General features: G+C 49.1%; 1 protein-coding gene across 1 annotated transcript; it reads left to right on the forward strand.

The window, feature by feature from the left end:
* Nucleotides 1-652: 652 nt before the first annotated feature.
* On the forward strand, nt 653-26133 carry Mal (mal, T cell differentiation protein). The gene is made up of 4 exons (XM_038330667.1): nt 653-840; nt 18857-19024; nt 20478-20603; nt 24294-26133. Exons 1-4 carry the CDS (start codon nt 748-750, stop codon nt 24366-24368), a joined length of 462 nt encoding a protein of 153 aa, XP_038186595.1. The 5' UTR covers nt 653-747; the 3' UTR covers nt 24369-26133.
* The last annotated feature ends 1673 nt before the right edge of the window (nt 26134-27806 follow it).

Here is a 27806-nt window from a genome sequence, read left to right on the forward strand (position 1 = left end):
ACTCCACAAACAACTTGGCAGTCAAAAGAATTAAAGGACGCAGAATGGGGGAGGTCTGCCTCATCTCTCGATTGCGGGCAATTCCCCTGGCCATGTCTGTATCATAGATGCAACCGCAACTTGTTCCCTCACCAACACCATCAGCCAGCCCCCAGGCTCAGCCCCTTACTACCCCCTTTCCTCCTCTGGCACGGAGATCCCCTGCCAAGTCTCTCAGTTGCCCCTATAACCCCCAGCCTGCAGCTGAGATCAAAGCTGGGAATGTGCCCTCCGAAATTGGACGTGAAGGTTGCACACATTAATGCACCCAGGGAAGACTGGACACCCAATTAGAGTTAAAGAGATGGAGTGCCTAAAGGGTCGGGGATTCAGATAGGTTATTGATGGATAGTGATCACCTGCCTGTAGTGCAACATAGGGAAGTGCAGCCCCAAAGCCTCTCCATAGGCAGGTGGCACCCGGGGTGTGACAGTAGAGTCCAGATACCCACCCCAGCCCGGCAGATCCTCAGAGAGCACCCCGTTGGGTTTCAGGGCGGTGCCCGCGGCGATTCAGCCCTGTCCCCTGGAGCAGTGGACCCGGGCGGGGCGGGTGGCCGGAGCTCCGCCCTCCTCTGACCCAGGCGCTTCAGTTCTTAACCCGCGCGCGAGGGTGCCGCGGCCACTGGGCTCTGCGGAGCGAGCGAGTGGTCAGCGGTGAGCCGGAGGTGCGCGTGTCCCGTCCCAAGGCCGACGCCAGCTCGCAGGCATGGCCCCGGCAGCGGCTTCGGGTGGCAGCTCCCTGCCCAGTGGCTTCTCGGTCTTCGTCACCTTCCCTGACTTGCTCTTCATCTTTGAGTTTGTGAGTGGTAGCGCCCCTGCGCTGGGAAAGGGATGGGGAGGGTTATGCTGCTTGCTCCCTCGAGGGCTCGGCACTGCTGTCCCCGGTCACACTAGCAGCACCGAGGGGGCGGGGGGGTCAAACCAGTTCCTTTCTCAAATAGCAGATCGATCTGCAGGCAGGTGCAAAGAAACTTCTTCCCTGAGCTCTGGTCCTATCCGAGTGCAGCTTCCTTATAAGGTGCCCAGCTTTTTCCACCCAGAGTCTCTCTAAGTAAACAAAGGTAACCAAAGACTCCCTCCGTGCGGTAGACAGAGATCTGGGACAGACAGACTCTTCCAGCCTTTTGAAATTTTTGGGAAAGAGTTTGTTTCTGTGGCAAACTTGATCAAGGAGTAAGAAAAATATTATCTGGCATTTGTCTGGCTGCAGTCCTTGTGCCCTGTGTGAGCGGAGGGAGGAGAGAGGCAAATTCTGTCGCTTCCCTTGACTGACCTTGAGCCGACTCTGCACCTGGGCTGGGTTCTCCTAGCTTCACACTCTAGAACCGCCCCAGTAGCTTGGAGAAAGTTTCCTACTGCAGGCTTCTGGTTTACGAGGCTTCAGACCTCCTTTGGTTTCAAGTCTCCAGGGGCTTCGAGCTCATGCATGGGCAGGAGGGTGTTTGTTTACTCTGTGGTTGTGAAGATAGCATCTCCTGTGCTGCCACCATCACACGGAATCCTTTGTGTGGAACATTGACTTGGAAAAGAAAATGTCGAAGGTGATTTTAACAACGGGATCCCGGCTTCTAACAGCATGATTGGGAAGGGAGGATGTGGTTGCCAAAGACCTTAGTAGGTTCCCTCAACCAGGGGTGACACTGAAATTGAGATGAGTGTTGAGTTGAACCCAAACCTGGGTGTTTCTGAAGTGACTTCACACCCCAGGCATAAACCAAGGCCAAGGCTATGCAGTAACATGTGTGAGACTCCCTGCACAACACCGAGCCAAGTTCCACAACTTACAAATAGGAAGGAGCACTTAGGTAGGCCCAAGGTCATCCAGGTCTTTGGCAAGCCTTACAGCTTCCTTGAGTTCCTCCTATGTTCAGGGTTGCCAGACAAGCCCTGGAACAATGCCAACTAAATGTATTTGACACAGGCACCTGGCCATATGGGAAAGAGCCCCCTGGGTGCCTTGGGAGTGCCTGTTTGTCATCTCTTAGCCTATGTTTGCCCAATATTGGGACCTGGAAATAAATAATGGATGACTCTTCAGAATTTTACCAAGAGGAACCCACAGAGACCTGACAAGAGAGTATGTCTCAACCTGAGAGATGATGGGGCAGGGAGGTTTTTAAGCAAAAATATCGTAGCCTTTAGTAACTGCTGTTGGAGAAGCATGCTAAGAATAGTTAGAGAAGACAGCAATGGGGCTTTATTGTTCTTTGCAGACTCCGGTTGTAGCATCTCCTCTCTCTCTCTCTCTCTCTCTCTCTCTCTCTCTCTCTCTCTCTCTCTCTCTCTCTCTCTCTCTCTGTCTCTCTCTCTCTCTCTGTCTCTCTCTCTCCATCTCTCTCTTTTGCACGCACGCACACACACACACACACACACACACACACACACACACGGGGGAGGACGCTTTGGTGGTAGCAGTCCCACAAGAGCACATTCCTGCTTGTTAATTACTCAGTATGACAGAAAGACTGGTTCTGAGGGTAGCAATAGCCCAGGCCAGGCAGGACAACCAAATCCACAGAGAGGACACGAGGACCCAAAATCCTTGTAAAGAGAGTGGTAGGAGTGGAAAATCTCAGCCCTGCTTGTTTAGTGAAAATGCACCTGCACTGGTGTGCGCTCCATTCCTCTGTGTGGCAGCAGGGATTGCCAGAGATCCCTTGACCAGAATCCTCCTCTTTCACTTGTTCAGAAAGTGTATTTCTTCCACCTCAACCATCGCTCTGTGTCTGCCCACCCTCTCACGCCTGTCACTGTCTCGAGAAACCTCCGGTGTCTCACTTGCCATCGCTGAATCTTTCTTCCTCTATAGATGAGGGCTGGGGTGCCCTGGGTGAGAAGGAAGACAGCAGACACCGTCCCTTACGTGCTCCCCAGCACAGACTGTACACATGAAGCAATGTGTCTTGACGGGGGGGGGGGGCTGGAAAACGAAAAGGCTAGGCACTGACCATGTCAGGGTGTTTTCTTCAACTGTGGGATACTCTTAAGTCAACACCCACAACACGATGATAAAACAGGCAATGGCTTGGACCGACATTTCTCCATACTGTGTGATTCCACGTACATAAAATACCCCCAGACTGTAAAACCATGGAGACCGAATGCAGACTGGTGATTTGTCAGAGACTAAAGGAAACAGGGATTGGAGAGCAATTGCTCAGTGGGTGTGGGGTTTCCTTTTCGGGTGGTGAAATGTTTTTTAATTAGATAGAGGCGGTGGCTGTAAAATACCATGAATTCTACAGTGCAGAATGCCACTGACCTCGTCAGTTTTAGATGTTTGTGATACATGATTTTCATTCTTTTCTTTTCTTTTTTTTTTTTTTTTTTTTTTTTCCATATAATCTTGACTGTGGCTGTTCTGGAATTCTCTCTGTAGACCAGGCTGGCCTCGAAATTCATAGAAATCCCTGCCCCTGCCTCCCGAGTTCTGGGATTACAGGTGTGCACCTCCACCACCCAGCTCATCTCAATTTTTAAAAAGCAAAGACATCAGGAAATTTTCAAATAGAATAGAAAGGTATACATAACACTTTATCAAGCATCCGTATAATGACTGCTCATCTTTCTCAGTTCTTTTCTCTTACTTGCTTCTTGGTTTTAAGGCTCCACAACGATCTGATATGTTGTCTCTCCGACCCTTGTGCTCTCTCCATTCTCCAGCCTCAGGAAAAGCCGAGGCTGAAAATGTTCATCATTCCAGCGCTGTTCAGACTCCACTGTGTGTACGGCTATAAGCACAGTGCTGTTTTATGGTTTTACACTTGCGACAATCGTATCACACTGGGTGTGTCCTTCTGCAGCTCCCAGCATGCTTTGAGATTTATACCTGTTGCTGTTTTTCTTTAATCCATTCTTCCATTGTTGGATATTCTGGCTGTTTCCAGTTTGTTACTTTTAGCTGCTGCGGATGACATTTCCAGAAACATACTTGGACAAGTACTCTTGCTGGAAATTTCTCCCCGAATGCGTGGGAATTTTGCTTAAGGGTCACGGGGCATGAACGTCTCTGTTTCTCATTTGTCACCACCATGCTGTCCCAAAGGGTCATTCTAATTGGCACATCCCACCAGTAGATTTCCCAGGAAATTCATCAGATACTGACACCCACTCAGCGGTCTCCCAGGATCCTGCCACACTAAGTAAGAGAACCCCTGCATTGTGTACACAAGATTCAGGCGACACCTGGAACCCCTCTACTCTTACCAAGGGTGAAAGTCTCCATTGTTCCCCGTCCTTGTCACTCCTGGTAGCATCAGCCTTTGTGACCTTCTGCTCATCCTGTGGGTGTAAAATGCCTGATTATTCTTCAGTTCTGAAGCTCGAGCAGATGGTGACGCGGGGTTCGGTTTCCCATGCCTGAACTCTCAATAGCCTGGGAGACACAGATGTTCAGGGCCTACGGGCTGGAGATACCCCACTGCCCAGACAAGGGATGACAGAAAAGGATTGTGACTCCCAGCGGGGCTGGCATCCTTACCCTACCTCAGTGCCCCTACCCTACAACCCCTGGTCTCTGTAAGATCCTCCAGAGTAGTCAAAAGCAGGTCCAGTTCAGCAGGGGACCACATCCCTAGAGCACAGGCAGTGAGGAAAGAGATGCAACCCCATCTAGGCCCAGGGGTGAAGTGTCCAATAGTCCTCCCTTCAACTCCTCAACCTAGGACATTGCTTCTGGTCCTATCTTGCAGAAAAGTCTCTGCCCAGTAAGGGACTTTTCCTTTTGTAGCCCATAATGTCTGTTTCTTCTCCCCCTCCTCTTCCTCCTCCTCCTCTTCCTCCTCCTCCTCCTTCTTCCTCTCTCTCTCTCTCTCTCTCTCTCTCTCTCTCTCTCTCTCTCTCTCTCCTCTTCTTCCTACTCCCTTTCCCTCTTCCTCCTGGTCCTCTCCATCCTCCTCCCCTCCCTTCTAAGCCAGATGTGTCATGACACTTAGGCCAACATTCCTGTGGGGAAAACCGTCAACACAAATGTTTTCAATTCTTAGACGTGCCAGGCCTCACAGTGGCAATTTCTTCCACAAAGTGCTGGGAGAGAACCCCATCACTGCTGCCCTTATAAAACTGTGACAGACATACCAGAAATGCCATCAGCACCCCATAATCCCCTCACCAAGTGATAGGTTGACATGAATGGCTGTAAGTTGATGGACAAACTTCCAGAGAAGAGCATGCTCAGAGCCTGGTGTGACAGTTCATTCATACCTGTGATCTTATCAGTCAGGACATGAATTAGGGGCCAGTCTGGGCTACAGAGTAATACTATGTCTTTTTTAAAAGGGTACTAGGAGTTCCAATGGTGGCTGTTTATAACCCTGTGCACCTCAGAAGTGTGGAGAAGGAAGCAGGGTCAGTCCCTGGTGACAACCGGCACTTGTAGGGTGCAGGGGTGGAGGCAGGATGAGGAGCTACCTGGAACTGGTTTTCCATATTGACTCCTTCACTGAACCGGACCTGTTAATTATTAAAATGATGGCTTTTCTGAGTCTCAGGGAAAAAAAGGAACTTTTTATTGTCTGAAAGTAACTAGGCAGGTCGTAGTTTTTCACATGGGTGAGAGAGACCCAGCCCAACACAGAGCTGTGACAGGCTGATAAGCAGTTGTCTGACTGCGTCAGGAAGACAGCCTGCCAGAGCACAGAGAATGTAGGATCACAGACACTGAATCTGCAGGTCCAGGCAGAAACTGAGCCTCAGAGAGGGAGCCTCTTGCCCAGGTCGCCGGGTCCACAGGGCTCTGGGGACATTTCTCACATTCTCTCAGGAAAATGGCTGCCCTACACCCAAGGCGTTCAGGAGTGAGTAGTTCTGCCCACTTGACAGCTCTGGGAAGGCTTGGCTCCCCTCTTCCCCATCAGGGACTGAAGAGACAACTCAGAGTCACTGGGTAGCTGGTGGCCACACCACCCACCACCACTACACAGAAATATACTCTGTGTGTTCTTAGTTCCTATGCCCAAGAATGACAAACCCTACACAGACCGCTGATTCAGTGGGTGTGGCCATATGTAATCCGCCCAGTCACCCTTCAAGACCTTCTTAAGGGTGGATAGAATAATGGACATTTGTCAGTGAGTGGCAGGGTGGGGTTCTCGGGTGTCTGGAGGTTCTCAGAAGTTCATGGCATGGACACTCTCCAAAAACAATTCCCCGATGTCCCTAGGGAGTGGAACTAGCCGTACTTGACCAGCACCTAACAAAGAACTGGGGCTGCTCCCGGCTGTGTGGTGGTGTTTGTCCTGGTCGTGGGGTCCTCTCTGAGCTGTTGAGAGGGGAGCACTTCCAAATTCTGCCCCCAGCATTCAAGTCCCCTCCTTTCTTTTAAAGACCCAATTATGGAGGTCTAGGGAGAGATGTTCTTGGCTGTGAGAAGTGACTTTTCCAGTTTTTCAAGGGCCAGTGGCCTGCTTTGATCAGGAGTCCGTAACTAGGAGCCGGGCCGGGTCATCAAGCTGCACCATCACAAGGGAGCCATGGTTTGTAAACCTTGTCTTGGGGCAAAGACACCTTCCCTGCCTGAGAGCCTCCATGAAATGAAATGCCAGTTGGGGAGAGAAAGGTCTGCTCTCAGGTGGCTGTTTGGATCTGTCACTGCTGGACAAGTGGAGAGACCCTGGTGCTGCTCCCAGGAGAATGCCCACACTTTGCTTTGGCAGCAGGACTCATCATTGAGAGAAAGGGCTGGGATGGGCACCGGCCAGGGGCCAGGGTCCTGAGCTAGACAGAGCCAGAGGCTGACTCTTGATGAATTAAACACTTTCTGGCAGGAGTCTGTGGTTAAGGCCGCCCCAGCACAGCCACGGGTCACATTATCTGTCCCTGGGTCTGTCATGATCTGAGACCCGCTATCCTAGGGGAGGTGCTGGTAGACTACGCCAGTAGCTGTCTCTTATGGAGTCAGTGATTTTGAAGTCAGTGGCAAAGGCACCCTCATTCCTGACACAAAGCACCATGGGGACATGTATCTGACCCCTTCCCGTGGGTTTAGATTAATCCCAAGAGTGAGGAGCATACAGCATGTCTGTGACAGTCTCAAAATTATAAAGCTTGGGTTCTTCTGCATGCTGGTCTTTCTGCATGCTGGTAGGCAGGCTTAGTTCCCCGTTAGCTTCTGGCTGGGCTCCAGCACTGGCATTTCCCAGGGTTATTAATCCACTCCCACCTCACAGCCTCAGGCTCTGTGTGATTACTACCTCACAAGTGGGTAGTTTTCTACTCTTATCTGGGCAAAACAACCCCAGTGTGGATCACAGGGACACGCCAAGGTCCTTGGGCCTGTGGAATGACAGGAAAGCTTTGTTATGAGTTGTGACAGATCAGTACACTTGCACAGAGGAGAGGACCACAGTCAAGAGTAGGGCAGGAAGCAGGACAGATCCCTGGGAAAGTCTTGGCTCAACTTCCAAAGAGGCCCCCGAAGGCCAAGGCACAGGTTTCAGAGAGTGGGCACTTCAGAGAAGGGCCAAAGATGACATCTTCCACCAGACAGAGAGGACAGGGTGGATCAGGCTTGTGCCCATAAAAGAAGGCATGCTGTCCCTGGATGTTGGTTCTTCCTTTGTTCTATGCTCTTAAATACAGACCTTATTCTTTTCTGGGTAGGAACAGGGTTACTGCCACCCATTGTCTCAGTGGCGGGAGAAGCAGGCATGAGTTGCCTCCCAGGCCATCTCTTCTGCCACTCCCTTCCTGTCAAGAGCCCAACCCAGTTGAGAGTCAATAAGGACCAAGCGACTACTCACCTCTCCCTTGGAACTAATAGCCCCATAGCCACGTCCGAAGCCAATTCCAGCAATGGGGTTGATTTCATAGTAAATTTAGCGAGAATCTAGCTAAATACCAGGCTTACTTTTGCTGTTGTAATAAAGCACTCCAACCAGAAGGAACGTAGCGAAGAAAGGGGCTTCTTCCAGATCGCAGTCCCTGCCACGCTCCATCGCTGTGGGAAACTCCAAGCAGGAACTTCAAATTCTCTTGTCTGCTATATCCACAGCCAAGAGCAGAGAGAGACGGACGCACACTTACTCGCTTGCCTGCTTATGTTCAGACTCAAATACCCGCTGCCTAGGGTACGGTGCTGCCAGTATTGGGCTAGGTCTTCTCACATAGGTTAACTTAGTTAAAACAACCCCCACAGACATGCTCACAGGACAACACAATTTCCCCTTGACACTTTCTTCCCAGGTGACTCTGGGTTGTGTCAGGTTGAAAAAGCTAACCTTTTATTGCAGCATCCTTAGGCAAAGTTTAATGTCGTCTAAAGGCCACAGTGTGTACTTCCACAAACTGAGACGGTCATGGCATCTCCAGGCTGTAAAATCTTATAGAACTACTCATGTGCATGCCTGTCATTGACCACAGTGCCACTGTGCACTGCAGAATGTATACACATAATTCTTAAAATAGCATGATTTAATTAAAACTCAATAGCTATTAGGAACAGTTAGTGTTAACTGGCTAATAATTCAACCCCCGCTTTGAGATCAACTGGTTACCCTGTGCCCATAGAGGACAGCCAGGGAGGGGGGGTCTAGCCAACCCTCACCATCTTCTCTGTTTTAAGACCTGGCAGGGCGGGATGATTCTTGAGGATGGGTGGGGCTGTGAAGGACATTGATGGGCATCCCAGTTGCTGTGTCCTGCATAGGTGCTTTCAGTGGCTCCTTTTCCATCAGGATTCAATAGTGGAGCTAGCAACTACCTCCAGCCAGCTTAATGGAGCAGCTAAGGGAAAGTGGGTGTGGTGGCAGGCAACACTCTCCTTCCCTTTGTCCTGGAGACTGGGTGCTGCCCAGCTGCTCTTGGCACCGCTCAGTCAGCCTTTGCCAGATTGGGTGGGGAGAGCTTCTCTGGGGATACAAGGCATGATATGAATTGCTGTATCACCCTCCAGGCATAGAAACCGATTACCAGTGGGAATGGAATTAACCTTTCCCAAGCGCGTGATAGTATACAGACTGTGTGGAAGGGCGCAAGTACAGGGAAGGGCACACAGAAGTGTACCCTCACATCCCTAAACTTCGGTCCTGTCCTGCAGGGGTGTGGAGACAAGATGTGCATAATAAGACTAGGAAGCCGGTTCTTGGGTGTTAGACCTTCTGAAACCAGCCCCAGGGTTCAATGGGATGGGGGTTATGAAAATGTTCCCCTCTCAGGAGCGGTCCTTCGGTCTTATGTCTCCCTCACCTGGAAGCCCACCCTAATAGCATGCTTTCCTGGCACTCAGCTCATGTTCTGCAGGCCTCTGTTTGTGGCTTGTCTGGAGACTGTGCTCAAAGCCTGGGCATTCCACAAAACTTTTTGGAAGTAGGGTTTGTTCTCAGCACGGCTGGTGGAAAGGAGTTTGTGGCTGCTCCTACCCAGCTAACATTTACAGATCGCAAGACGATCTTGACTTTAAGGTAAGGGCAGGTGAAAGGAGAAGATGGTGGCCCCCAAGTCCCAAGAGTGCCCCCAGGAAGTGTGCTGGGACTCCAGTGGGTGTGTGTGTGCTCACTGAGCTACTAACCTACTTGATGATGGCTGTCAACACCTTTTGTTTTGGGTGTTAAAGTCACTCCTTTCTGGTCTAGTGTTCCCACGGATTTTGCCATTTACAGGTGGCTTGTCTGGTACTTTTTACAGAAACTCTTTGCTTCTGTTTATCTCTTCGGGCATATCCAGTGGGTATAGGTGTGGTACAAAATTTTCCATCCAAATGAGACCATGCATGAGGAATTCTCCTGCACTGGCCAGTCAGAGGGGAACTTCCATTCATTCAGGGACTGGCAGCTCAGCCCTGGCTGGGGAGAAGGCTGTGAGTAAAATAAGCCACATCTCCCTTTGCAGGTAGAATGGGACAGAGGCCCTACCCTGGCACTGGAGGGTGGAGGGACAGCAGACCAGGAAGGGGCTTTTCCCACCCTCCACCCACCCTGCTAATATCAACTGAGGTCCTGAATTCAGCCAATCAGACCTAAGGTGCCTTCAGAGGAGGTGAAAGGCCTTTGTCACTGTCTAACCTCCTAAGGAGGGCTAATGGCACAATGAATTCCCCTGGAGTAAAGGAACCTGCTGGTGAAGGGGCCAAAAGAAAAGAGCCACTAGGATAGATAAACTGAGGCAGGCCTTTCTCCTAACACACCCAGTGCTCTCCCTAACAGACCCAGATGCCAGACTCCCAATAAGCCTGGTCCCCCACACAGGGACTCTTCTGATCCCTCCTCTGTACCCTGCCCCCAGGGGAAGGAGCAGTATAGGCTGCTGTGCAAAGTACTGGCCTCTCCCTTCCCGGGCGAAGCCTTTGCGGCTTCCCTGTGGTCACCTCATGCTTTCACCAGCTGCCTGAGTGCCTGGAAGATGTGGAGCTGTTCTCATGGGAGACAGGGCTGCAAGAGGGAGGGTGGGATGGTTTCTGTACTCACACGCATGTACATAGTCATGCATGCGTGCATGTGTGCGTGAGTGTATGCGTGTGTGTGTGTGTGTGTGTGTGTGTGTGTGTGTGTGAGCCCACGTGCATGCGTGCATCCTCATTGCTAGGAATTCAGACCAGGACCTTTCTCATGCTAGGCGAGCACATTGCTGCATCCCCACCCCCTGGTGTGTGTCTTTGACTAGGCCTGGCTCCCTGGGTGTGCCTGCCACAGTATTGACACGGTCACTCCTGGTGGCTGTTCATCGCATGAGTGAGCAGTGGGGACAGCGAAGGAAAGTCACCCTCTGACTCATTAGGAGCTGAGTTTCTTCTGAGGTGGAGCTGCCATTAACTTGGAGAACTTCCCTGGGTTTGCTTCTACTCTCTCAGCCTCACCTCTCAGAACAAGAAAGGGGTCTGTGGCTTCATCCAAACTTATTTTCCAAAGGCAAAGCCAAGGAATCCTGGGAAGGCTGCAGTGTTTAGTGGCCAAAGTTATTGCCCTGACTCTCACCCCCTCTCCAAATCATTCTCCCAATACCTGATCCTCTGTGTCCTCTTGACCACCCAGCACTGTGGTGCCATCTCTCTCTCTCTCTCCTTGGTGGTAGCTCATCCCTAACCTGCTTCTCTACATAAGAACACATGCTATGCTACACATATACATGAACTTATATGGACATATGTAAGTCGTAGTTATACTTCTATACTTGCACATACATATATGCAAGAATGTCCCCTGTCCTCTGACTTACAGAATGATTCTTTTAGCCAGTTAGTTTATCCCTAGATAGGAAAGCCTTCTGGAGCACACAGCGATTACACTGTTCAAGTCATCACCATAAATAAAATCCTGATATGTTGGTTAAGGTTACTATTGCTGTGATGAAAGGCCATAGAAAGGTTTGTTTGGCTTATATGTGCCAAGTCACAGTCCATTGAGGAAAGCCAAGACCGGGCAGGAGCCCAGAGGCAGGAATTATGTGGAGGCCATGGAGGAGTGCTGCTTACTGGCTTGCTCCTCATGGTTTATAGCACCCAAGACAACCAGTCCAGCGTGTCCTCATGTACAATGGGCTGGGCGCTCCACCATCAATCACTAATTTTAAAAAAATGCCCTATAGGCTTGCCTGCCTACAGCCCGATCTTATGGAGGCATTTTCTCACCTTTTGTCAGGTGACTCTAGCTTGTGTCAAGTTGACATAAAACTTGCCAATACACCCAGTGTTGACATAACTCTTGGCTACTAAAGGAGTGCATGCACATGGCCAGCAGAGAGTTGGGGCTGCCGTTCCTGGTGGCCTTGGGACAGTACTCATGGGTATGGACCCTGGCAGCCCTCCCAGAAGCCTGGGGTGTGCCAACTGGCACCTCTCAGCTGATGAGGCAACTGGTTGATCTCTCCCAGGGAATAAAGGGAAGCCTAGAGCTTGGTGCACAGCCTAAGTTCTGTGGCTCGTTTCCTTTACACAAACTCATGGTCACGTTTACCCATTAGAGAGCTATTAGGAGCCCTATGCCTGACTCAGGGGGGTTGCACGTGGGTGGCATACTCTTTGGTTCCCGTCTCGGCATGTTCCCCTGGCAGACTTTCTGCTGTGGTGACCCTGAGAGCATATAGTAGTGATTCAGGGGAACAACCGGAGGATTTGAATAAACCCTCGGCGTTGACCTTAGTCATCCAACCCCTGCAGTGGACGAACTGGGACCAAGCGCTCTTTCAGCTCCACAATGATAGAAACTCCAGATGAATCTCAAGAATGTTCTGGAGAATTCCATTCTCCTCTTACAAGTGAGATCATTGTTAGAAAGACAGCCTTCACATACCCACTACATTTTCTTAGGCAGACACATTTTATACAACTTTCAGTTGGGAGGACACCGTGGTAATTTTTTTTAATGCTTATATGATCACTTAAAAAAAAAAAAACAAGGGGGCTGGAGAGATGGCTCAGTGGTTAAGAGCATTGCCTGCTCTTCCAAAGGTCCTGAGTTCAATTCCCAGCAACCACATGGTGGCTTACAACCATCTGTAATGAGGTCTGGTGCCCTCTTCTGGCCTTCAAGCATACAGACAGAATATTGTATACATAATAAATAAATAAATGTTAAAAAAATTAAAAAAAAAACGAGATCTCAAGAATCACAGAGCAGCCTAAAACTACTAAGTAACTGAGGGTGACCTTGAACTCCTGATCCTACTCACAGTGCCACCAGGCATAGTCCATGATGGAACCCAAGGCGTCATACACTCTAGGCAAGCACTCTATCAGCTGAGCTACACTCCCAGTTCCTGAGGTGACTTCTGGCTCCAAGTAAGCCCAGACTATAATCCCAGCATGAAGCCAGCCTGGTCTACATATCAAGGCCGTATCGTAAAACAAGACAACAAATCATAATTGATTAATTCATTATCTCCAGCTCCCATTAAGTTTGCAAGTGAGCAGTTACATGCACTGAAATCACAACCTTTTGAATTTGTATGTGGTTGCAGATGACCACTTTATTGCATGACAAGAGGTCTCCACTGATGCCGACTCATTTCGTAGACAAAGGAACAGAAAGGCTAAGTAACTTTCCCAGGGGTAACTTGCCAGATGACCCAGCTGGTACGTGGCAGCTCCAATCCAAACTCAGGAACTCTGACCTAAAATCTGTACCCTTGCCTACTTTCGTCTGCTTCCCATAGGTGACTCATAAGACCGAGCAGGAAGCCAGCAAGATAATTTAAAGTCTTAAAGTTCTTACCACCTAAGTCTAACCACTTGAGTTCAATCTCCAGAACCCATGATGAAAGAAGAGAACCAGCTCTTAAAAGTTGTCCTTTGACCACTGAATGCACAATCACACACACACACACACACACACACACTAGTAATAAAGAAAAATAAAACAGTGGGGATCTTCTTGGGGTTCAGATGAAAGCTCCCCAAGAGGCTATCTGTCTCCTGAGGAGACCATTTTTCACAAAGATCATTTGGTTGAGTAAACTATAGATATGAACCCTTTTTAAATCTTTGGAAACATTTTTGTTGCATTCTGAACATAATCCCTACAGCGCACCCAACACTAGGCAGTTCCCAGCCCAACATTCCCTTCCGAGGCACAGCCCTCCACTCACAATCTGTAAAACTGTGTCCTGGGGCTTAGAGGACATCCAGGGACAAGCTGGTCTCATGCACAAAGAAAAACAGGGACGGAAGCATAGAGACAGAAAAAGGAAGTTCCCAGTGATATTTTGTATCAAGAGTCCAGACAGGACCAAGCGTAGAGTTCTTGTTGGGTCTGCTGGAAAGCCTGCAGGAACCTGGAAACAGGGACGACTCCTCTTCTGCTCTCTCAGGAACATGTAGAATAACACCTGAAGCTTTGTGTTATGAAAACGTGTTTCCAGCCTTTGGCAAAGAGCCTGGGTCCTCTGTTTCCTGTCCCGCCGTTCTGTGTCTCTCTGGTTGATTCTGTCCCTGGGCCTGGGCCTAGATGTTGTTTGGTTTTGTAGAGGTGTCCCAGCTAATTTGATGGCTAGTCACGGCTGAGGACCCTAGAGCATCAATCCAGGTTCTACCCCCACTTTCCGGTTTGGAGTGCTGGGACCCAGAGGGATTGGTCAGTCCAGGTAGCTCCCCAGTCAGCAACTTGGAGAGCCTTACTTGAGACCACTGTTGGCAGCTACTGTGTCTCTGCTATGATGGAATATAGAGGTGGTAATGGGGGAGCCTGGCTTTAACATGAGTAGACCCCGGGGCCACACCTCCACCGAGATGTATAATGGTTTTTGGTTTTTTTTTTTGTTTTGTTTTGTTAACTAATCACCTCTGTGTGTCCAAAGTCTGAAGACAAAAGACACCTGGAGTTTTCGTTATGAAGGGAAATGCTTTTGAACCCTCACCTACCCCCTTGCTCTTGACAAATATTTGGCCAGTGGGGTCCTGAAGCCAGGCCTGAGAGGAGCGCTCCCTGCCCAGGAGTGACTTATCTCTGGGGTGTGGGTGCCCGTGCTTGCTCTCTCTGTTTGCCCTCTGTATGGCCTGAAGGTGGAGTGAGGTGTAAACAGGCTTGGGCCCCCGTGATTCATACTGAATATCAGGTCTCCATGGCTCACCTTTCCTCCAGCCCAACTTCTGCTGTCCCTTTCTCCCACGGGGTGCCCGGCTTCCCCATCCTCTGGGGCTGAAAAGCGTGGCAGTGTCCCTTCCTGTGGCATTCCCTGGCCTCCCACCAGAGCAGCACACCCTGGCCCCATGTCTGCCTTGACCAGCTAGGTCTGCCTTTCCCTCTAAGGCACCTCTGAAGCCATTCTGCAGGCCAGCTACCTCACCTCCTCAGAGCCAGCCTTTAGCCTTCATTTAGTCCAGAAAGAGTAGCCTAAGCTATGTCCAGCTCAGATGCAGGTTGTTTTTCTCCCCAAAATATTTGCATTGTAGTTTTTTAAGACATTGTCTCACTGCATAGTTCCGTCTGGCTTCAAACTCCTAAAGCTTCCTCACCTTCCGGAGTGCTGGGGCTACAGGTATCCACCACCATGCCTGGATTTTCCAAACATTTTTAAATCTGCAATTGGTCAAACCCATGGACGTGGAGGCCTTCACGCACCACAGCTTGTGCCCCTGTGCCCCATAACTGACGTAACTTATGCGAGCAAAGAGCTACTCCCCAATGCAGAAAGTCCCTGATGAAGCCAAGCTGCATAGGCATTGTTTGGAAATACACTCTCCTTGGCTCTGTTCCCCTCATCCTCCTTTCCTTCTCAGGGGGGCTGTGACCCTTTCTGCCACCTCCTCATACTCCCTCTGACCATACTCAGCCACTGGCACAGCACAGATTCCTCCCCACCCCCATCCTGGCTCCATCCCAGAACCATACAGCCCTGCATTCCATTCCCTAATCCCCACACTGTTAAACCTAAGCCAGGCGGTGAGCCGAAGCGCAGTGTTCACCTTGAAATCATTATGCTAAGTATGAACATAGACAGCTAATGGTTATAGAGTTTTGAGTTTATGAAGTGATCTGAATTTGGCTTTGGGAATGTAGTTTGTATTTACAAATCTATTAAACATGAAGCGTGAGTCTTCAGTGCATGAATCATATCCTATATGAGTTACATCTCATTAACCATGTGTGTGTGTGTGTGTGTGTGTGTGTGTGTGGTGTGTTTGGGGCGTTGTTGTTGGTTTTGTTTGTCTTTTGTTTTGTTTTTTCGAGACAAGGTTTCTCTGTGTAGCTCTAGCTGTCTTAGAGCTCACTCTGTAGACTAGGCTGGCCTCAAACTCACAGACATCCTCCTGCCTCTGCCTCCTAAGTACTGGGATTAAAGGTGAGCACCACCACAGCCCAGCTCATTAACAATGTTTTAAGGAGAGCTGGATGATTTGAATCTGAAATCCCAACACTCCAAGAGCAGTGACGGGACTGACATGGGTTGGAGGCCAGCTGAAGTTTCTTATTCCAGGCTAGCCTGGGCTACATACAGTGAGAGACCCTGCCTCCAAAACTGAACAAAGAGAAAGGAAGGAAGGGAGGGAGGCAAACGGAAAGAACTTTCTCCCAGTACCTCACTGTGAAATGTAGTATGGGGGGGGGGGCTACTCATTTGGCCAATTAGCTCTCACTTCTTATTGGCTCTTTTTTTTTTTTTTTTGGTTTTTCGAGACAGGGTTTCTCTGCAGCTTTAGGGCCTGTCCTGGAACTAGCTCTTGTAGACCAGGCTGGTCTCGAACTCACAGAGATCTGCCTACCTCTGCCTCCTGAGTGCTGGGATTAAAGGCGTGCGCCACCACCGCCCGGCCTTATTGGCTAACTCTTACATGTGAATTTAACCCACTTCAAGGAATCTGTGCATCACCACGAGGTCGTGGCCTACCAGCAAAGTTTCAGCACGTCTGTCTCACTGGTTCCATGACTTCTGATTCCCCCCTTCTTTCTCCCAGCATTCAGCCTAGCTTTCCCTGCCTACCTAAGTTCTGCCTTGCTATAGACCCAAAGCAGTTTCTTTATTCATTCATGGTAATCACAGCACACAGAGGGAACTCCCACATCAGTGAAATCTACTACTGTTTACACCATTCAATGGGTTGAACACCTAATTTTCAAAAGTGTGGGTTTGTTGGGTGACATACCCAGAGGCAGGTCCTGAGGTCTGTCAGGGGCTAGAGATTGGATTTGGGTACATTTTGTTCACTGGACAATTGTGGACAAGGGTTCTGACTGGACCCCATGAATCAATCTCTCTCTCTCTCTCTCTCTCTCTCTCTCTCTCTCTCTCTCTCTCTCTCTGTGTGTGTGTGTGTGTGTGTGTGTATGTTGTGTGTGTGTATGTTGTGTGTGTGTGTGTGTGTATCTTGGGAAGATTAATGAAAGGCACTCACTCAAACAGCCTGATTCAGTCAGACATGCACCAGAAGCTCAGAACCAGCTCAGTGCTAGCATCTAGGAAGACCTTGGCAAACCCTGTGCTATTTCACTCTGACTTGCCTATTGCCCAGCCCTTGACTCCCCATGGGGGAGAACAGAATTGAAAGAGGTTATATAAGATGCATAAACTACAACCCGCACTTCTGAAGACCGGCAACTGAATGTCATCTCAAAGTCTGCCATTTGCAAGCGACTGTGCACTAGCTTAACTTACACAGTTTACAGCTTGTGTGCACTGAAAGTAACGATGTAGCCACAGTAACTAAAGCAGTCATTGCCCAGCCCACCTTTGCTGACTGTGCGACGAGGGAATCTTGAAATGTCTTGATCCACTCAGCCCTTTGGGTAGAGGATGGTTGGGTGAAAGATGGGGCAGATGGGGCTGGAGAGATGGCTCAGTGGTTAAGAGCATTGCCTGCTCTTCCAAAGGTCCTGAGTTCAGTTCCCAGCAACCACATGGTGGCTCACAACCATCGGTAATGGGGTCTGGTGCCCTCTTCTGGCCTGCAGGCATACACACAGACAGAATATTGTATACATAATAAATAAATAAATATTTTAAAAAAAAAAAAGATGGGGCAGATGGTTTCTCCTGGCCACCCTTCACGAGAGCCAGCTTCTGTGATCAAGGCAGACTTCATTCCCACAACCTCATGATCAGACAAACTGCCTTTTACCTCTAGCCAGATGTCCTTTTGTTGGGGCCACAGGCCGCAGAGATATACAGAATCCCTTGCAGCACGCAGACTGACCCTGGACGACTATGCAGTGACCAGACCCCAGAGCAAGGGCACATGCTGATGCTTGTCTCAGACCGGATAAACAGACCCGACAGAGTGCCTATTTTCACACCTCCTAAAAGCAGGTGCTATTCAACCTGCAGCACAAAGGAGTGTCACCTGCCCTCAGCCCCAGCCACTCAGGAGGAAGTGCCCTGCCCTCCCACACTGCTTTGTAGAGCCATCTCCCCAGGTCCCATCATCTGCCTAGAGTGGATACATGAAGCTTGAGTGGGAGAGAGTCAGAGAGAACTAGAGAAAATCCCAGCGAGGGTCCTAAGGCCGGATCATCTGGGGGACTTCTGGAACCTCTTTTGTTCCCCTCTGAGAAAGGGAACTCTCCAACCCTGGAGACATCCATGTATCTCTGGGGTGTGCTTCTCTCATACCTGTGTCAGGCATCTGAGAAAACCAGGCTAGCCTGTGACCTCGCCATTTCAATTTTAACTTAGTCAGAAAAGTTCTTACACTTGGGGATCTAAAAAAACTGTCAATATCATAAAGTAGCTAGTATGTTCATCCATTAATAACCTAAAAACATCTCTTAGTGGTTATAGTCTCTTTTCTGTTGCTGGGGATTGAATCCTGGGCCTTGCAGTGGCTAGACAAGTGACCTCTACCACTTAGCTACATCTCCAACCCTTGATCTTTTGATACAGGGTCTCATGGTGTCGTTTAGGCTGGCCAAAAACTCACTGTTAGCCCAGGCTGGCTTTGTGCTTGCTAGTCTCCTCCCTCTACCTCTCCAGCGCCGGCCTTGGAGACCTGTACTGTCTGTCACTCCCGGATGGCTGCTTACTGTTTTATAACATAAAAGATATTCCAATAGCAAAGCCATTGAGAAGAATAGACGCTCAGAAGAAAGGGTAACCATTCTAATGCTAATACTAAACAATGTGAGTTCTTCCATTGGTGAGTTCCTTTGCTTTCCCCTGCCTCAGTTATCCCATTCCTCACCCATAGCTCTGTTACTGGAGTTTACCGAGTTACTATTTGTCAAGGAGCTTAAGATAATGCCCAGGTGTATTACAATGTTTATTAAATAAAAAATGAAACTTGTACTTAAGAAATGAAACAAAGTAAGCCAGAGGCAATGGCAACGGTGAGATTGGAGCCCTAGCCTGCAGCCTTGGAAGATAAAAGAGATATTTTTGCCACCCTCTTTGTCCCCTTTCTGGGTTTCTGTAGCCCCAGTGTTCCTGCTCCAATACTCTCTGTCTCCTCCCCACAGGTCTTTGGAGGCCTGGTATGGATCCTGATCGCCTCCTCCCTGGTGCCCATTCCCCTGATCCAGGGCTGGGTGATGTTCGTGTCTGTATTCTGCTTCGTGGCCACTACTTCCCTGATGGTCATGTACGTATTTGGTACTCACGGCGGCGAGACTTCCTGGATCACACTGGTGAGTGATGGCCCAGGGAATTTGTGTTGGGGGTGGGAGGTGGTACTGGACCCTCATCTCTGGAAGACTACTTTTCCAACCCTGAGTGAGGCTTCCCTGGAAACATTTTCCAGCACAACCCAAAGCTGAGTCGGCCTGACCTCCATTTAGACTCTTCCTAGCAGTAAACGCCCCCTGCACTGGGGAAGTCAGAAAAGAAGGCAGGATCCGTGTGTTTGCTGCAGATTCTCATGGGGTGCTCTGATTTCTTATCTGGGATTGCCTTTTCACACATAGCCAGCAGCCCATCCCCACCCACCCACAGGCACCTGATAGCTGTCAGCTACTCCTGCCATCCAGGGGGGCTGTCATCACCCTGGGGAGCAGAGTCCTAGAGGCTGGGCCTAAGCTGATGGCTCCCTAGTGATCAGACCGTGCTTTCTGCCTGGCTCCCTGGCGACCACCGTCTAAGCACGCTTTCTAAACGGCTCGGGTGCCAAGATGGTCTGTGTTCTTTCTTTTGTAGTAAGTTCTGCTTTGAGGAGCTGGAAATAGGCCTCAAATAAATATAAGGGGAACTTGCTTGTTATTAATTAAAAGAGGGTTCAGGCCACTTGGCTAGATCTCTACTTCTCCATAGCCTTTCTACTTGAACTTTTGAAATCACTTCAACCACACTGAACTTTGTTTTAGTTCCTTTTTGCTTTGAAATATTCCAGGAACCAAGATAAATAACTAAGACCAACACAACAAAATGGAAACAAGGGAAATGGCCCAGGCTTCTCTTTCCCCAGACTGGACAAAGAACCCACATGCAAGCCAGGACTTTAACCATGTGTGGTTGATCCTGGAGTCCAAAACCAGTTTCTATCTGTTACCCTGTATTTGTTATGTTTCTTGTTGCTATTGAAAAAAAAAATCTCACAGTTTGTGGGTACAATCATCTCGATGGGGAATGGTAGCTGCAGAATGCGGTGCTAATCACATTGGTGGGTAATCAGAGAGCAGAGGGTGAATGCTTGTGCGTAGCCAGCTTTCTCTTCCTTATTCAGCCTGGGACCCCAGCCTATGGGAGGGTGCCGCTCATATTTAGGGTGAGTCGTCCGTACTCAGTTAAGCCTCTGTGGAAACACCCTCCAGAACACACCCGGAGGTGTCTCTCAGAGAAGATTCTAATCTTGTGTCAAGTTAATAATAAGAGTAACCAGCATACACTCCAGACTCCTTTGGTTGTACCTCAGGGTCAACAGCATCTTCTTCTACTAAAAGACTCACTGTGGGACCTGCCCAGGGAAAGGAAGCTCAGCTCAGTGGCCATCAAATCCTGAGAGAAGCTGGGGGCTTAGGGGCTATGGTGTGGTTCAAAGGGAGTCTGGAACAAAGACAGAAACGGGGAATTCAAGGTCTATGCCTCCATGTCTGGAGTGAGGAATCTCTTTCTTCCCATCTTTGACACAACCCTTCTCACCCTCAGGATGCAGCCTACCACTGTGTGGCGGCCCTGTTTTACCTCAGCGCCTCAGTTCTGGAAGCCCTGGCCACCATCACAATGTACGAAGGTTTCACCTACAAGCAGTACCATGAAAACATCTCGGCAGTGGTACGTTCCCTGCAACCCTGCGCCCGCAGTGCCCCAAACAAGCGGCTCTCCTTGCCTGCTGCAGACACTCCAGGTGGAGGGCCACCCAGCCCACGCCTCTCTTTCAGTCAAACCTGCCCCTCATTTGTGAAGCAGTGAAGCCCCTACGAAGGGCAGGGACGGGCCACGACTCCCTTGGTTGTTTTCTCAGTGTTCCACGGTCCAAGGTTCAGTAGGCACAGGGGCTCCTGATAGACTGGCTGCGCATGGGCAGATATGATCGCATTTGACCCTCACAATAATCCTGGGGAGCCAGTGTCATTGTCACAGCCACCCCACAGATAGAGAGGCAGCCTGGACTCTTTCCCAAGATTGGCAAGTGTCAAAGTCGGGGTCTTGGCCACCGTGCATGCTTTCAGTACCATTTTCAGGCTGTGAGTCTGGCCACTCAGGTCTTGTGACCCCCTTGAGTGTTGTCCACAGAGGCATACAATCAACACAAGGAACACTGAGGCCAGGGTGGGTTTCTCTTTCATTGACTAGATCCGTATGACAAGGAGTAAGAGACTGCATTGTTTTAGAAAAATGTTTTGTTTTGAGGAAGATGTTTTTCCGAGTGGTACCCTTGGAGGAATGTATTTGATGCACTTACTCAGAGTCCTCAATACAAAACTTATTTCTAACTATGGGTGGCATTAAAAAAATGAGTTAGAAATAGTGCTTCTAAGGTCTCTAGAAACTGACTTGTGATTCATGCAAACTCCAAAGTGGAATGAGCTGACAAGATGCCTGAACCTGTCATTTGCTGGAAAATGGGAAGGAGGCTGAACGCAGTCTACAGGGATGTGCTGGACAGCATGGTTCTTCCTGAATCTGGAGGGAAGGGAGAGGGGGTTTCTCAGAGCATCATTCTTAGAGGATACCATCCCATCCAAGAGAAACTGCATGCTCCCCTTAAGCGGCTTTCATGAACCTGGCCACCTCAAGGTCCCCGTCACTACCCTCTCTAGCTGTCCTACATCATGGAACACTTTCCAACACAGTTTGCAAACAGCAGCGTAGCCAGGCAACATGGTGCCTTCTTCCCTGAGGTTGGTGATCCATCCTCTCTGCCTTGGTCTATAATCATTGCCTCACCTGCCTGTCGGAGGAGCACCTCACCCCTTCCTAACCCACAAGCCTTCTGAGTTCACTGACATCAAAGCATTTGACAACAACTCCCCAAAAATTCTTCAGGGCAATGGTAGTGTGATGTAACTAGATGTGGCTAGAGTTGATCCATGACGGAAAAACCTAGGTGGACCGAGTTAAAATCCCTGCCCACTGAACAAGTTGAAAGCTGCCTGTCTTTTGCACCTCACCTTCCCCACTTCTCCCTCTGACTTTAAAGCAGCGTTCATCCAGACAAGTGCACAGGTTCAGGCAGGTGTATCGATGAATTATTAGAAGATGAATCTTCCCGTAACTAAGAAATAAGATGCATGGGGCTGGAGAGAGGGCTCAACAGTTGAGAAAGAGTACCGCTCTTACAGAGGTCCATCCCCACCATGCACATCTAGTGTGTCACAGCTGCCTATGAGCCAGGGTCTGGAGGATCCGGCACCAGCTTCTGGCTCCCATGGGCATTCACTCACATGCACATAGCCACCTCCAGAAACACAGATACTTGATTTTTAATAAAATGTGCTTTAAAGACCTGGGATACAGGCCTTGAGGTGTGTGTCAGAGTAGACCATTTTTTCTGGAATGTGTAAGGCTTTAGAGTCTATCTCCAGCACTACTTATGTGTGTGTGTGTGTGTGTGTGTGAGAGAGAGAGAGAGAGAGAGAGAGAGAGAGAGAGAGAGAGACTCACTGACCTTATCACCATCTTCTCTGTTACTAGCCTATTTCCAGCACCCAATTCAGTTATGCCTGCCACTTGAAGTGGAATTGTGCAAGGTTGCGTCTTTTATGACTGACTTCTTTCTCCCAACCTCATGTATGTGAAAGTCATCCGTGGAGTTGGGTGTGGATGCAGAGCGCGTATTACGTTGCTGTGTCATATGCTGTTGTACGCCTTTCACGACAAAGCATCCACTCCAAAGCAGATTCTGTCCCCATGTTTTCTTATTGGACGTGATAGACATGCACATGCCTGTCCATTTTGTGCCAGAATCAAAACTCAGGATGTTCTCCTTTGGTGGGTGCACTTGGCTAGATAGATAATAAGGTGCCGTGGGAACCAGATTCAAAGTAGAGCTACTTCCGTTCACAGTATCCTCTGGATTGGTACCCAGGAAGGAGGCAGCATTCTTCCTCAGGAATAAACACCTGATCTTAGAGCCTCCCTCACACCAGCCAGCCTGTCTGTGTTCCCTCTCTGGTCCTAATTAGGACCCATTTCGGCTCAGCTTCTTCACCAGAAAACTCTCTGGGGTTAACAGAAGTGGAACACAAGAGAACTACAGATTTTCTCGACATAGATCTTACTATGGTGGGCAATATTGGCAGAAGCCCACAGAGAAGGTTTTCTGAAGGTCCAAATGTGTATCAGCACGTCCCGTATTCGAAATATCCACCGTGTGCCGTTCCTTAATCTCATTTTCAGACTAAGTCTTCACTCACTGCCCCTTCCAGAACTTCTGAAGTGCTTCTGCCAAGGGCTCTCCTTGGGCTGATGGCCCACCTGAGGGGGACAGGTGACTTGGGTAATTAGGAGTTCCCAGATAAATTCGCAGATATTTGTCACTAGCTAACTCAGGTTACACATCGCCTCCGGCCAGTGAGAGTGGAGCGTCCACCCATGCTTGAGCGCAGGGGCTGCTGTTTAGGAGCATTTCCAAGACTCATGGAAGTGTGGCCAACCTAAATGTTGTGCCTGAGCTGGAAACTTTTGACCCCTTCCCCAAGGTCACAAAACCAGGTGCAAATATTGGATTTGCGGGTAGGAGAGCCTTTAGGGAGGTCAGCCACCCAGAGTATGCGAGCACACGGAACCCAGGTAAGCATAAGTCACAGGTGACAGTCCAAGGCCTATGTTCCCACTGCCAACGTGACAGGCTGCATCGCCTCAGCAACTCCTCAGTGCGCCACTTCCTGTTGATAGAAGCTAGGTGCCCCGCCCCGCCCCGCTCCCGCCACTGCCACTACCACCACGCACACGCACGCACATACGCATGCGCCTTACTCTCCGCTTGCCATGAAGCCTGGTTTCCTCAATTGTACCTGGGAAATGAAGAATTCAGGATTAAGAGGAAGGGTCCGAGATGTGGAAAGATGCCCCAGGAGTTAAGAGAAGCTGCTTGTGAGGTCCAGAGTTCAGATTCCAGAACCCATATTCCAAGCTGGGTATCCTTCAAATGCTGCAAAACCCTGGCGTTCAGTGGACCGCTAGTACTGTCTGACTGTTGGCCTGAAAACTGCAATCTCCAGGTTCACAGAGAGACCCTGCCTCAAAGGTAAAAGGTGGAGAATCTTACAGTGGAGAACACCTGACATCCTCCTATGGCCTACATATGTACCACACACACATGTGTACACACACAAGACTCACATACAAACGTACACAGACACATTTTTAATTAAAGTCTGCAACCCCAGCACTGAGGAGTCTGAGGCAGTCAGTTAGAGCCATATCCTCATGTCCGTCTGTCTGTTGTGCGCCCCCCCCCCCCCCCCGCCCGCCACTGACTTCACACTAACAACCTTCCCTCTGTCCCTCTGGTTTCAGGTGTTCGCCTATGTGGTCACTCTGATCTACGTGATTCATGCCGTGTTTTCCTTAATCAGATGGAAGTCTTCATAGGACAGCAGGTCGGGAGCTGGAAACCCAGATGTCATTAACGGATCATCCCAACTCCCCCATTAACTTCCTAGAGCACAGACACCGTGGTGGAGAAAAGAAAACAAGCCAAAAAAACAAACAAAACAAAAACAAAAGGAAGCCATGTTCTGTTTCTCTTGGGTGTCATGTTTACCTTCTGTCAAGGGTTTAGGGCTTGCTATGTTTAACCTCCAGCTGAGGGAGGAAGGAGCTGTCTTGCCAGGACCCTTTCTGTCCCGGACAGGGACAGTGGGTGGGAACTGGGAACCTTGATCTGAAGAAATGACGATTTTCCCCTTGACCCTTGGAGCATGTCTTAAGAGTTGCCTCCTGGAATTTTCCACAGGCTCTGGAGAGCGTTAGACTCCAGGCACATCTTAGTCTTTGTGCATAGTGTCGCAGGGATGGAAAGTCTCTGTTGAGACCCAACAGAGGTTTCCAGATGTTCATGGTAAAAGATGAGACCCTTCGAAATACTTCATTAAATGCCTTTATATCTCATGCTTCAAGAGTGCAGGGGCTACAGGGGTTGTTTTTCATTCTCTGGAATGAGGGGCACCTTCCAGTCAACTTTCTCCCTGCAGAATCCTTTGACTTCACCTGTCTCTCAAGGGACAGTTCAGATGTGCATTCTGGGCCACTCTTCCCCAGCATGACTCGCTGAGGATCACAACGGTGTCTGCCAGGATAGTGGTTCCCTTGTAGGGATATCCCAGGAGCGCCACCTTTTTCTTTGAAGACACGGTAGTCTGCTCAATTAGAACTTTCTCAAGCCCTGAGAAAACTAGCTACAGGCATTTCTTCCCTCTCTTTGTAAAGCTGGTCTAGAACGCTCCATCTGGGTATCTGTGATCTCTTGATGTGTTCGGGCACATCTTCAGACCACTCCCTGGGGGAGGAAAGGGACCAGACTGCAGAGTGAAGGGATAGATAATGACCATTGGTGGCTGCCATATTCCAGGTTTAGGACACCGGGCCTAAAAGGAGGAAGTATTTATCATTAGGAAGGACTGGAAAAATCTGGAAAGTCAGGTTCCCCACTAGGAGAGCTCACCTTGACCCCATTGTGACAGTCTAGAGATGGAGCCCCAAATACAGGGCTCTCCTGCCAGTCTCCAAGAGAGCCAATAGTCTAGCCTCAATCAGAAGGTTTAACTAGCTAACGTTTTGTTCTCCAACAAAGTAGGAGATGAACGCTATAATTAGATTGGATTTAGGAATGTTTCTACCTTGGTTGTGATGATGGAACCCAGGGCCTGTGCATGCTGGGTAAACACTCTACTGCTAAGCCACACCCTCTGCCTCAAATTGGGTCTTAATGGCACATCCAGGAGGACTTCTGTTATCCCAGCATCACTGGTACCCAAATCTGCCACTTGCCCACTTAACACAGCCAAAATTTCATAGTAAACCACAAGTAAAAGACTAGGTTGGGGATTTATTTTTAAAATTTAAAATAGAAACTAAGAGATGATATGAAGTTTATTGGAATGTTTAACAAAATCTGAAACTGTGTTGACTGGGGAAGTCTTATATTTTCAACAAAACTGTACTGTAACATTATACTAATCAGCAGCTCAATATGAATGAGGATTACGTTTCCACAGGAGGGTGGGAAGGAGAAAGGGAGGAAAGAAGAAAGGAGGAAGGGAAGGAGAAAGGGAGGAAAGAAGGGCAACTAAGATGGATTTCCCAAGAGTTTCTCAATGTTTCAGATTTTTAATCATTAAAAGAAACTTTCATACAATCTTTCTCTCTCTCTTTTTATTGGAAATTGTTGTAACCATAGAAACTTGGATTAAAGAACTTGAGAATGGTTCTAACATAATTCATGCTTTCTATCCTGGGTCTGTAAATCTTTGCAGTTTCTCTTCTTAATCTTTTATTTATTCTTTGACAGTTTCACACATGTATACAAAGTATCTTCATCACATCCACCCCCAACTCCTCCCTTCCACTCCGAACACATGCCCGCCCACCTTCATGCCCCTGCCCCCTTAGCACACTGAGCCCAGTTCATGTTGCCTGGTGGAACGCTGACTGATCTTGGTGGCTGGTTCTTGTCCAGGTCTTAGCTGCAATGAGATGGTGAGCGCAAAACCCGTCTTCTGCCTCTAAGAGCTTTTCTGTCATCTTCTGTTCTCTGAGCCTTGGGGTGGGGGTGTTGGCAGAGATGTCCCATTTAGGGCTAAGCATTCAGCAGTCACTTATTCTTGGCACTTCGACCAGTTGAGAGTTTCTGCATTAACATGACGCCTACTTCTGAAATTTACAAGTTTTTTTTTCCCATTTGAATCAGAATGCCATGTTGGAACCCTGAAGTAATAGAGTGAGCATGTTTTCACCTCCCCCAGGTCCACTCCCCCACCGCTTACTCTAACCTACTCTCTGCCTGCTCCTCCCTCCTCCCAGGGCCCAGGATTTGCAGGTACAAGGGTCTGCTGATAGCAACCATACCTTCTGGGCTCTGCCCTTCAGGGAATCCACCATACCCAAGAGGAGCAGTGTGGAGAAGCTACTGGGAAGAGCCGAACAGATGGTAGCTACACCAAACAGGCAGCAGCCAAGCTCCCGTGTGTGACTCCATTCTCTTTTTGGAATGAAGGCTGTCTAGCTGACAAAGACTCACTACTACACGGCACACAACACATTTGTTCTGGGATCATGGATAAGAGGAAGCCTCTTTTGAGGCAATACCTTAGTGTTATCCTAACCAAGGGCAAGAAAATATTCTTGCTTGGCCTTAGGTCAGGTACTAGGAACACCCCAGTTCTCACCTGTATAGCCAGCCATCTTGCTGGTCATCTTTTGAACTATTGCCTGGAGAGCCAGGCAGCCCTGAAAAGCTATATATATATATATATATATATATATATATATATATATATATATATATATATATATATATATTGTGATGGCCTCTATATTATTCCATAGGTGAGGACCCTGAGACTCACACAGTGGTGGCACAAGGATCTGTACCAGTCCTGCTGGTCCTGGGTTCTGAGCTTGACTCCTCTCCTAGGCCACAAAGACACTAAAAAGACCTGTCTCACCCCCCCCCCCCACACACACACTTTCTTTGGTTTTTTCAAGACAGGCTTTCTCTGTGTAACATCCCTAGCTGTCCTGGAACTCGCTCTGTAAACCAAGTTTGCTTCCAACTCACAGAGATCTGCCTGCCTCTGCCTCTGGAGTGCTGGGATCAAAGGCGTGCGCCGCCACCACCCACACAAAGACCTGTCTTTATGCAGGAAAGTGACAGTGAGACCTTCTCATGGCCAGGATGATGGTAAGCAGAGGACTGTAGTGGGGGATGAAGTTGGCCATTAGGGACAATGCCAGACCACCAGTAGGCCCCAAAACAAGGGACATGAATGGACATAGGTCATGGACTGAACCAGTTCAAAACAACTTGGT

The sequence above is a fragment of the Arvicola amphibius genome, chromosome 5, assembly GCF_903992535.2.
Source record: "Arvicola amphibius chromosome 5, mArvAmp1.2, whole genome shotgun sequence".
NCBI classification, from domain to species: Eukaryota; Metazoa; Chordata; class Mammalia; order Rodentia; family Cricetidae; genus Arvicola; species Arvicola amphibius.

Excerpts from the sequence above, each read along its gene's own strand:
- Mal (XM_038330667.1), top strand. The coding sequence starts at position 748 with ATGGCCCCGGCAGCGGCTTCGGGTGGCAGCTCCCTGCCCAGTGGCTTC. Across the intron at positions 841-18,856 it reads TGCTCTTCATCTTTGAGTTT|GTCTTTGGAGGCCTGGTATG; the intron begins GTGAGTGGTAGC and ends TCCTCCCCACAG. Across the intron at positions 19,025-20,477 it reads AGACTTCCTGGATCACACTG|GATGCAGCCTACCACTGTGT; the intron begins GTGAGTGATGGC and ends TCTCACCCTCAG.